Source organism: Triticum urartu, chromosome 7A (assembly GCF_056163025.1).
Source record: "Triticum urartu cultivar PI428250 chromosome 7A, HENAU_Tu73, whole genome shotgun sequence".
In the NCBI taxonomy this organism is placed as follows: Eukaryota; Viridiplantae; Streptophyta; class Magnoliopsida; order Poales; family Poaceae; genus Triticum; species Triticum urartu.
In genome coordinates this window covers 668,076,001-668,087,612 of record NC_141879.1, presented here as the reverse complement: position 1 = coordinate 668,087,612, position 11,612 = coordinate 668,076,001, and the positions used below count along the sequence as shown (strand labels likewise).

General features: G+C 43.1%; 1 protein-coding gene and 1 non-coding gene across 2 annotated transcripts; both read left to right on the top strand.

The window, feature by feature from the left end:
* Positions 1 to 4,054: 4,054 nt before the first annotated feature.
* Positions 4,055 to 10,319, top strand: LOC125520313 (peptidyl-prolyl cis-trans isomerase CYP59). The gene is made up of 14 exons (XM_048685208.2): positions 4,055 to 4,364; positions 5,021 to 5,125; positions 5,350 to 5,467; positions 5,559 to 5,609; positions 5,701 to 5,792; positions 6,256 to 6,355; positions 6,501 to 6,620; positions 6,718 to 6,795; positions 7,053 to 7,099; positions 7,179 to 7,234; positions 8,183 to 8,223; positions 8,496 to 8,601; positions 9,242 to 9,374; positions 9,461 to 10,319. The coding sequence occupies exons 1-14, from the start codon at positions 4,267 to 4,269 to the stop codon at positions 9,993 to 9,995; spliced, it is 1,680 nt and encodes a 559-aa protein (XP_048541165.2). The 5' UTR covers positions 4,055 to 4,266; the 3' UTR covers positions 9,996 to 10,319.
* Positions 10,320 to 10,893: 574 nt separating this feature from the next.
* LOC125526075 (U5 spliceosomal RNA) lies at positions 10,894 to 11,010 on the top strand. Its single transcript, XR_007291541.1, has one exon. It is a non-coding gene; the product is annotated as a U5 spliceosomal RNA (small nuclear RNA).
* The last annotated feature ends 602 nt before the right edge of the window (positions 11,011 to 11,612 follow it).

Here is an 11,612-nt window from a genome sequence, read left to right as displayed (position 1 = left end):
AAGCCCTAAAACCTCTCGGGAGGGCTGATCTGGAGTCCGTTCGGGGCTCCGGAGAGGGGGATTCGTCGCCGTCGTCATCATCAACCATCCTCCATCACCAATTTCATGATGCTCATCGCCGTGCGTGAGTAATTCCATCATAGGCTTGCTGGACGGTGATGGGTTGGATGAGATTTATCATGTAATCGAGTTAGTTTTGTTAGGGTTTGATCCCTAGTATCCACTGTGTTCTGAGATTGATGTTGCTATGACTTTGCTATGCTTAATGCTTGTCACTAGGGCCCGAGTGTCATGATTTCAGATCTGAACCTATTATGTTTTCATGAATATATGTGAGTTCTTGATCCTATCTTGCAAGTCTATAGTCACCTACTATGTGTTATGATTCGGCACCCCGAAGTGACAATAATCGGGACCACTCCCGGTGATGACCATAGTTTGAGGAGTTCATGTATTCACTATGTGCTAATGCTTTGTTCCGGTTCTCTATTAAAAGGAGGCCTTAATATCCCTTAGTTTCCAATAGGACCCCGCTGCCACGGGAGGGTAGGACAAAAGATGTCATGCAAGTTCTTTTCCATAAGCATGTATGACTATATACAAAATACATGCCTACATTACATTGATGAATTAGAGCTAGTTCTGTGTCACCCTATGTTATGACTGTTACATGATGAACCGCATCCGGCATAATTATCCATCACTGATCCGGTGCCTACGAGTTTTCCATATACTAGTTCTCGCTTATTTACTTTCCCGCTGCTACTGTTACAATCACTACAAAATACCAAAAACATTACTTTTGCTGTCTTTACTTTTGTTGCTGCTACCACCACTATCATATTACTTTGCTACTAAATACTTCGCTGCAGATACTAAGTTTCCAGGTGTGGTTGAATTGACAACTCAGCTGCTAATACTTGAGAATATTCTTTGGCTCCCCTTGTGTCGAATCAATAAATTTGGGTTGAATACTCTACCTCAAAAGCTGTTGCGATCCCCTATACTTGTGGGTTATCAGTCATGCAGGGGTGCCAGATCTGGAGTTCGATGGTGTGTCCGGGTGTTGCTCCTGTCTGATTCATTCAACGATAATGGTTTTGTCTTTGTTGAGCCACCTTGGAGGTCCGCAAAACTGCATATCAGCGATGGAGCCACGTCGTGCTCGGGTGAGGAGGTGATCTGTAATATTTTCCTCTGGTGATGCCAGAGGCAGGTGACGAGCATTGGTGTCAAGCTCAAAGGTTTCTTCAATCTTGATTGTAATTTTATTTTTTGGTTGTTGTTCGTTTGTGCAAAGGCTAGTGTTCAGCTGACTTTTCAGTTTTGTTAGGTCGATATGTACATGGATTGTACTATGGTCCTTATGATGCAAATGAAAATGTATTACGTTCAAAAAAACCATTACATTACATACATTAAATATATAGTCATTGTATGCATGCACATTACATGCGTATTTGAGCCGTTTTATGTATTTACATTACACACAATGTTCGTGATCAAAGATCATGCGCATATATATCATCCTGGACACTTTGGGCACAAGGCCCGACAAACTGAATGTGCCACAATCGTGCATTTCAAGGTGTCAGCATGTCCAACTAATTTTGCTTAGTATGACGGTGTAGAAACTATCAAGAACTTGTGCTCCCATGTTGCATCGTAGAGGGCGACTTCAGCCTTAACCCTATAGCCTCTATTGTGTCTCTCCTCGCTGGTGTGAGCAGCCACGGGGCCGCTACCGAGTGTTTGTCTTGCTATGAGTCTTAATGCACGGGAGCACTCTTTTTGTTTGCTTTGGTTGCGCTTTTCAAGTTCCCTTCCATGTGGGGCTCTCTTTTGGCATGCCTTTGGTGATGATGTAGGGCTGGGTTTTAGTTCCTCGATGCATCGATTGTTTATGGCGCACCTCGAGGTAGATACCCCAAAAAAATCTAGGGGATATGGGGGGGGGCAAATATGCCTCATGGTAGGTTTGGTGGTGGCTAGGCATGATGCCAGGTGATGTGGAAAAGGGTGTCGGGTGTTGTTCGTGTGGGTATCGTCGATCAGGAGCTTAATTAGCTTGGATCTGGTTTCAAATATTTGGAGAGTAGCACACGGTGAAGGTGGTGAGCTGCGGGGTGTGCTCATTGGTGCAAGTTGGAGGGGATCATGGCAACTCCAAGTGAAATATTGTGCCGGTATTGAATAGAACGAAGTATAGCGATGCACACTAGCACCATTGACATCAGTGGGTGCATGCACGTGCGTCATTGCGGCGTTGCTCTCCCCCATGGTCTTGGGTGACCAACCAATGGAGATGTTTATTGTTCCCACTCTTTGGACGTGGCTCGCAGCCGACTGTGGTTGGTGGATTGCTGATGAGGGGATATTTGGGCATCTACTTTGGATCATTTAGTGTGCAATGCGTGGAAACGACTATGGTGGCAAGAATAGCATGGTATTGGTCTGCCATTTTGCAAGGCCGGATGCGCAAATCGAAGTTGTCATGTCCCCAACACAGTGGTCCAAAATAAAATGAGTTCATCATAGGAGGAATTGTATTGAAATTAAATAGGAGGTGGTGAGGTTCGAATGGGTTGTTTAGTCCACCACTTGTGGTACTAACCAAACTAATAAGAATACATACCTTTCTCAACATAGTTAGAATGATTGGTGCGTTGGTGGTAGTTCATGATTGTTGAAATTGTTGTATTAACCACGACAGTGATGACTATGTCATTTATGGATGGCCTCGATGGATAATTCTTCTCAAGTTGTGTCAGTTTGTGATGATGGCATAGGTCATGTGGTGGTGCCTTTGTGTGGGGGTGCTATAGTTTTTGTTCTCACCGGTCTATCTTTATGCTAACATGCAACTTTTTTGGATTCATTGGTAAAAGGCAAAATATTTCACCAAGGTTCATGGGCCAAATTGGTCTGTGGGCCTAAGGTTCGGTACACCAAGATTCTTTGGGCATCTCGGATTCCGTCCAAAGTCTGCATTTTCCTGTGGCGGGCTGCTCAAGACCGTCTACCTATGGCCATCAATCTTGAAAAGCGTCATGACCAGAGCAGTGGTTGGTGTGCTATGGGCAATGTGCGGGCACTAGTCACATCCTGTTCCGTTGTACCCCGGCTAAATTTCTCTGGAGTTGTGTCAGAGATTGCTTCAGATACAACCAGAATCCTAACTCTATGTTTGATATCCTTACGCTATTAAAATCCACCTGAGGTCAAGAACGACGTTTAGCTTAAAGAACATTTAGTGCCTTAGCTTGGACGCTTTGGACTATTCAGAATAAGTTGGCTATTGAGGGATCTATCCCATCCCACCGTGCTAACTATATTTTCAAATGGTTTCTATTTATACACCGTTGCGGTTTGTAGGGAAGAGAAAGGGCAGTGATGCTGTGGCAAACATTCTTCTCAAGATCAAGCAGCTTCACACCTACCACAGGAACCCTTGAGCTAGATCAGCCCGTCTCGGTGCCGTGCTAGTGCTCTTCTATGAGTTGCACCTTGTGTCCATGGGTTTTTATCTTTGCTTTACTTCCCATCCTTTCGATTCATGGTATGTATGTATTTTGGTCATTATTGGCTTTATTTGTTTAAAACCGGGCACTTCTTGTGTTCGTTTAAAAAATAAATCACCATCAAACTGAAAAACTAAAGCTCAAAAAATTGGAAATAAACTGGATCTCGAAGCAAAATTTGGATTGACTACCAAATAATTTGAATCGAACATGGACGCTCTCAACAACCGAGCTAACTCAACCCTTTTTACGATTCGAGACAAAAGAAAACTCTACTAGCCCTATCCTTGTTCTTCTAGTTCTCTCTAAATATCGATGAAATTTTTGTTAAGCGGCCATGACACTTGTGTACCCAAAGCATGAAGAACTTGCTCGCCCCGCAAAAAAAAAGAACTTGCTCTCTGAATTCCCAACCGTCATGTTTCCAAAGCAAAAAAAATCCCAGCCGTCCGATCTTTCACGGACGGCTTCGATCTACTGGATTCCCTTCCAGTTCTCCCAGTGACGTACTTTTCCAGAAAACCCTCTCGGGTTTCTGCCTCTCCATCCCAAGCCCTCATCGGCGGGGGTTGTTTCCAGAAAGTTAGGGTTGGGATTGTCACGGCGTGCCCTCCTCGGCGGCGCTCCGCCGGCGCCCGAATCCCCTCTCCAATCCCCAGCGCCACCAAAGTCCCGCCGCCTCCTCGGCCCCCCTCCCGCACCGCACCCGCCGCCGCCGTTCGCTTGCCGCCGGCGAGGGGCCAAGATGTCGGTCCTGATGGTCACGAGCGTGGGCGACATCGAGCTGGATCTCCACACCGACCTGTGCCCCCTCACCACCAAGAACTTCCTCAAGCTCTGCAAGTAAGCAGCCGTACATAGGGCTCGTTCTCTGTGCGGTTTCGTTCGGTCTGTATGCGCCACACGGCCGGCTTTTGATTGATTTCGTCTCTGATTAAGCGGGCAAGTTTGCTACCAGTTTGGCTGTAATTTAGTGTTGTGCGGCGCCTGGATTGATTCGAGATTGCCTGTAGCTGTAGGTGCGACTCGCGTGTTCCCGTAGTTCTGCGAATCCTCCTCCGGTGCTCGTGCTGTTTCTGGTTGCTTAGTGATACTGTGAACATCTTATATGAAGGTCAGCTGCATTGGGGATAAGCGGATTGGCGTCTAATTTTACCTCATTTCAAGCAAGCGGAGCTCTAGTCGCCATCTTAGGGTGCATTAGAGGATTGCTATCTGATGCCTGGTGCTGTTATGTTTCATTCATAATTATCTATGACATCTTCAGAACTGAATCGAGATTGTGCTACGGGCCTTGAGCGCCTTATTGTGATGTAGCACTTTGTTTGTTTCTAGTGGCTTGTTTCCACTCTGCTGTAGATTTAGGATTCCAAATTACAGTGATTACAGATGTGTCTGCTGTTCTTACCACACATAATGGACGGCAGGAGCTGATGCAGTGAGTCGATTATTAGTAATCAGGGTACTCATTCTTTGACATTATGCTTTGACTTACACAGAATGAAGTATTACAATGGGTGTCTGTTCCACAAGGTGGAGAAGGATTTCTTGGCACAATCTGGAGACCCGACTGGAACTGGCAGTGGTGGTGATTCCGTGTACAAGTGAGCATTGTTTTACCGAACTCTCAATATGTGTTTCCCCCAACTTATGTTTTTGTGTGCGCGCACGTGTGTGTGTGTGTGTGTGTGTGTGTGTGTGTGCGCGTGCGCGCGCGTGCGCGTGCTCTGAACCATACAATTTGGTCTTTTGTGTTCGATATTTACTTGAATTTAGTCTGGCTACTACTGCCAAAGATATGTCCGAAAGCTGAATCTTCTTTCTCCAGGTACCTTTATGGTGATCAAGCTCGATTTTTTAATGATGAGATCCGTCCAGAATTAAGACACTCAAAAACTGGCACTATTGCTATGGCAAGTGCTGGTGAGAATTGCAATGCCTCACAGGTACAATATTACATCGCTACTGATCTTTAATTTTTGAGGACATACATCTGCCTGTTTTTAACTTCTTAATATCTATGTTTGATTTTTTTAGTTCTACATCACCTTGCGGGATGATGTCGACTACCTTGACGACAAGCACACGGTTAGTAGAACCTTGTTCACTGTTTTTTTCTGGCTGGTGAGAGGTTGATAATTTCTTCAGTGAGTTCATCGCTTTGTTCTGTCAATTGCAGGTCTTTGGGACAGTTGCTGAAGGTCTTGACACACTGACAAAGATAAATGAAGCATACGTTGATGATAAAGGAAGACCGTTTAAGGACATAAGGTAGTTTCACAACTTTGGTAAATCGCATAGTTAGGACATACTCCCTCCGTTCCAAAATAGATGACTCGACTTTATACTAACTTTAGTACAAAGTTAGTACAAAGTTGAGTCATCTATTTTGGAATGGAGGGAGTAGTATCTGCCAAAGAACGTGGAAGTTTGATTTGGTGCCCCGGAGAGCCAAAAGTTTGCCATTCTTCTGAAACTCTGGCTGCTTAATAAGAATTATGTGCTATGTGGTTTGATTCTAAAATTTTAGGTTATGTTCTATCTATCTATCCTGCTTTTCATTTTGGAGCCAAGTGTGGCCCAAACCTGAGCTGCCAATTCGATCTGCAAAATTTGGCTTGGTTTCCATGGGATACATTTTGGCACACACCAACAGACCTCTTTTTCTTTTCCAGCATTAATTTGCTTTCATTCTTTCTGCCTGCTGAGCGTTTGCTAAAATTTTAATTGATAGGATTAAACATACATATATCTTGGATGATCCTTTTGATGATCCTCCTCAGCTTGCTGAACTTATTCCTGAGAATTCTCCATTGGGAAAGCCACGTGATGAGGTAAGTCGAGTACTTGAGTTATGCCATTTGTGTTTATTTCAGTAAGATTTCGAGTACGAATGCACCTGTCTCAGTAACATCCTTCACCATATGAAAGTTGGTTTATCAATGCCATATTTTGCCTTCTTGGTGTGCAAATACACAGGTTGCAGAAGAGCGCCTAGAGGATAGCTGGGTCCCTCTAGATGAAACAGTGGATCCTGGTCAGCTTGAGGAGCTGATCCGCTCTAAAGAAGCACATGCTAATGCAGTGATCCTTGAGAGCGTAAGTCCTGGTGCCATATCAAAACCAACACCTTACTTGTTAGTACTCCTAGTTACCATGTCGTGTTTATGACTGATGAAACACCTGTTTTATTCAGGTTGGAGACATTCCAGATGCTGAGGTCAAACCACCAGATAATGTTTTATTTGTTTGCAAACTCAACCCAGTGACACAGGTTAGTATTAGTTTCTAACTGTTTGCATAGTTTTCTGCTCCTTTACATCTTTCTCATATTTATGTTATCATCCTGCTTTGCACACAGCTTGACATTAAGTACATTCGCAGCTGCCTCTACGTGTAAATTTTATTCTGACACTGTCATGGTTACGTTGCTAATTATTTGGACATCCTAACTGAACTTGTTACTTTTTGCCCATTGCTTTTTAACAATGTTTCTGGATAAGTAAGTTGGCTACTAAAATAATTTTGCAGGATGAAGATTTATATACAATCTTCTCGCGTTTTGGAAGTGTGACGTCGTGAGTGTCTTTCTTAATCTCAACTAACACATGCATCTCCTCGTTTATGCTGTCCTTAACTTAACATACTTGGTTGCAGAGCTGAAATAATTCGTGACTTCAAGACTGGGGATAGTTTATGCTATGCTTTCATTGGTATGCTTGGCCCCTCTAAACTTTTATACTACCGTGATATACCGCGAGGAAGTAATCCTGTAGAAATAGCAATGTTTTATTTATGTAGGGAATCTTGGTTCCAGTTTGTCAATCGAACAGTTGCATAGGTCTGGCCATTTAGGCCTACAATATGGTCGATGGGGTATGCACGTTTAAGTTTCAAATGTTACTAGCCATGGATACAATCGCATCATGTAGTTTGCCAACAAACTGGTAAATGAATGTGTTGTCGATTAGCAGCAGCAGGGAGTCCAAACAAAGGGAGATTTATGCATGTTTGATGTTACTAGTTATGGATAGAATTGTAGAGTGTAGTTCGCCAACTAACTGGTTAATGGACAAAAATGTCTTGGGGATTAGCACCATGAGGGATGCCAACAGAGGAAGACTGCTAGTCTATGAGGGAACACTACTGTATTAAGGATGTATATGATTATGTAGGAGTCTAACATGTTTGGACTTCACATCATGGTAGGGCGTACCTAATGGCTACCCATGCACTATATAAATAAAGATGCTATTTCGTAATCAACCCAGTATGAAGAATTCTACTTTCTCCCACTCCAACCTTTGTCTACCTATCTTCCTACAGCCATTCCATCTGGCTATCTTCAGCAAGGTAGTTATATTGTTGTGAATCAAGGTTCAGAACAAAATTCGTTAACAAGCAACTTTGTGGTTGCTTGATGCCCAACAACTGGATGCTCGTTGAAGAAAACAGGAAATAATAAACATAAATGATATTAGCTACTTGTGCAACTTCAGTGTGATTACTTTTATTTTAAATAATAAATGAAAATCTTAGATGCAGAGAAGGTTCTAGATGGCACAATTGTCAACTACTCAACTTTGACGACACTTGTTCCACCTGTATTAATCATCCTAGATGCACATTCCTAACAGTTTCTCTTGATGATCTTTTGTCAGAATTCGAGGCAAAGGAGGCATGCGAACGTGCATATTTCAAGGTTAGCATCGAACCTGTATTCCTGTAATTATACTCACAGCTCCTTCTATCATAATTGTCCACTAATTTGCATTTAGTTACTTATAAGAGTTTGTGCACTAGTGTACTATGCCAATTACTCTTCATTGATGAAAGTCACAAAATTGTTGGTGCTTCGACAATTCAGTGTCGTCTTACAATGTTTACCTATACCCTACAATTTCATTGATTATTGGTAATTTCCTACGGTAGCACTATCTAGGAAACACTACTTATTCAATGATGTGCTTGCAGATGGATAATTGCCTGATTGATGATCGGAGGATCCATGTTGATTTTAGCCAAAGTGTTTCAAAATTGTGGGGTCAGTTCAGACAAAGTAAACGAAATGGAAATAAAGGTATAGCTCCTGACTGCGGAATTTTTCTTCATGATATTATTTTATTGTCATGAAATGTGGATTCTCTTTATGAGTAAAACGAAGCTCTGATGATTAGTTGGGTATTGGTACTATCACACAACAGCATTAGATGAGAACCGATTATGTGTCCTACAACATCCGAAGGGAAATGTGAATTTGTTTAAGAAAACTTGTGAAATTGAACTCTACTGCAAACCTAATTCTTATTCCTTTGTGAAATCACATAGGTGGAACATAGTCAAGGATATAGGAGTTCCTTTACAACCAAATATGGCATCATTCATACTATGTTAAATGGCTCTTGTTAAATTTGTTATAAAAAACTTTTGGAGCATGCTGAGGGTACCCAGAGAAGTGCCTGGAAAATGTTATCAGTGACCAATAATATCTATTGGATTGGCAAGTATCCTAAAATTTTGTTAGACGATTGGAGATATGAACAAGTAGCCGCACGTTTTTCTGCCACTTGTTCATATCAGAAATGTGTGGCAAGTTCTCCTTGGGCTTTACAACGTGTATCTACAATTCTGATATTATGCCCGTCATCTTTATTATTTCTTGTTCACCATGTAGAAACTCTCAAATGAATAATATGTGACCCTGTTATTTCTTATTGCAGATGGTTGCTTCAAGTGTGGTGCTCCAGATCACATAGCCCGAGATTGTGACCAGGATGGTGAGCAGAAACCTAAAGCCCCAAATTATGTTCTGAAAGATGATAACACTCAGCGAGGCGGGAATAACCGTCGAAGGTCACTCTTCATCTCTTTTCTTAGACAATTGCTTTTAGCTTTTACAGCGTTGTTACGTGCTCTGACAATCTACTCTCATGTTGCAGTTATGATTTCGTCTTCGAGGATGATACTGCTCATCGGAATACTGACCGAAGAAAGGTTCAAAAAGTAGATGACCAGAGATCGCAGCTACCGCCTCGTGGCGACCGCGATAGGAACAGCAGCAGGGAGAGAAGTCAGACCGACGAGAAAGGAGGCCGGCAAAGCAAAGAGGGTGTTGTGAGCCGAGGAGGTCGGAGGCCAGAAGACCACCACAGTCATGACAGATCTGGTGGTCGAGGCTCTGGTAGGCACGACGACCGCGACTACAGCAAGCAACATAGCAGGAGCAGAAACATGGATGGCGGTGAAGAAGACTACAAACGGAGATCAGGAGCTGGTCGATACGACAGGGATGATAAGCCTGACGGTGACCGGCGCCACCGGGACGATGATGACCGTGGGAAGGGCGATCGTCACAGGAGAGACGAGCGTGACCGCAGGGCACGGAGCCCTGATGCTGATAGACATAGAAGGGAAGACGCCGGACACCGCGAGGTCAGCAGGCACAGGGAGAGCCGGCACCGGGATGATAGATAGATGTTGGCTGCTGTATCGCCTGCCAGTTTTGCCCTCGCCAATTTTCTGCTTACGCAGAGTTTACGATGTAGCTTGAAAGGCGTAGACTGTACAATATGGGAGAACGGAAAGTTTTCATCACATGTTCATTTTCAGAATGTTGTTTTTAGATTAAAAAAAAGGACGTTTTGTTGTGCGGAATCGAACCGGTGGGCTCAGCTTTCAACAGTTTATAACTGATCTCCCGTGTGCTGTACTAATGTTCTCATCTGCCGCGAACATTTCTGCTCGTTTCTGCAATTCTTTGCAAGTGAAATGAGAACCTTAACTTACCTTTTTCTTCCAGTGATTTTTTTTGACAAGTGAAATGAGAATGTTATCAGTTTTATGCTTAAAGTTCTTTTGGGCATTGTTTGGTTAGTAGGCATTTTTTTATAAAAGAAATAAAAGGGTTATTACGGGTCTGGCAAATGTGGTTTCTTTGTCAAATAGCCTAACGCCGTTATCGCTTGTCCTTTTTTCCCCACAAAGTTCAGTTATGAAAAGGGACAAGTGTTCACAAAATTTCTCAAGTATGTTCAATAACCTTTTTGAGGGGATCTTGCATGTTAGATCATTTTGCGTGGCAGATTTAGCTGTTTTTTAAGAGCAAGATCGCTTTACTAATCCAGTATTTTGTGTATGGTAGATTGTTTTTTTCTTTGAGCGTTCTGGAGTGGAAAGGAAGAGAATGGTGCAAAGCCTGAAGTCCAGCCCAACTGGCTTTAGCGATGCTTGAGGCCCATGTGAGAAAACCTGGCATGGCAGCACTCCCCGGGTCTGACAGAAGTTGGAATAGTCCCACATCGCTCGCGAAGGAGGAGCTCCCCTGCCATCCCGCTACATATAGGCCGGCACCGTCTTCGTTTCAAACTCAAGCAGCTGCGTGGTGGGCACAAAGCGAACTATTCTTTCGCCTTTTACTAAAGAATACCGTGTGCACGCCACACATGTGCAGCATACTCTAATTTTTATAAAGGGTGGCCTCCTCTCTTTTGAGAGAAGGTCGCCTGACAAATCAAAATTTCAAAATTTGCAGTTAAATTGTTCTAGCTACTGGAGTTTTAACTGCTGTTAGTCAAAACATTGCTCCTTGTCTTTCACCTGCTGTTTGAGTAGGGTTACAGATGCGTGTACAGTATAACATGGTACGTTAGTTCAGAATACACTGACAGCTAAACTCTCGTAATGAAAGGATAGGATTCTAAGTTCTCGAGGGTTAATTTGAAGTTCTCTTACCTCAACTGTTACTCCCTCTGTTTCAAAATAGATGACTCAACTTTTAGATAGGTAGGCTCTTAAAACAGGCGAACCTTGCTCTGCATTATGCTATGAAACACTGTGGTTCATCATCGAAGGCTCTTAACACCTGTTCTATAGCTATCTCTTTTAACTCTTCTAGGATCTTGTCTACGTATATAATCTGTCAGGCCCTGCTTTCTCTGCTTGACTGACTGGTTGCTTCCTCACATTCAGGCCACACAACTTTTTGTCGTGCGTAGCGCCACAGTTTCTCGTTGGTGAAGGTTCTACTTCCTCCGTACCTAAACATAAGTCGTTTTGCTAGGCTAATCTCAAATGATGGCCAATGTCACCAAT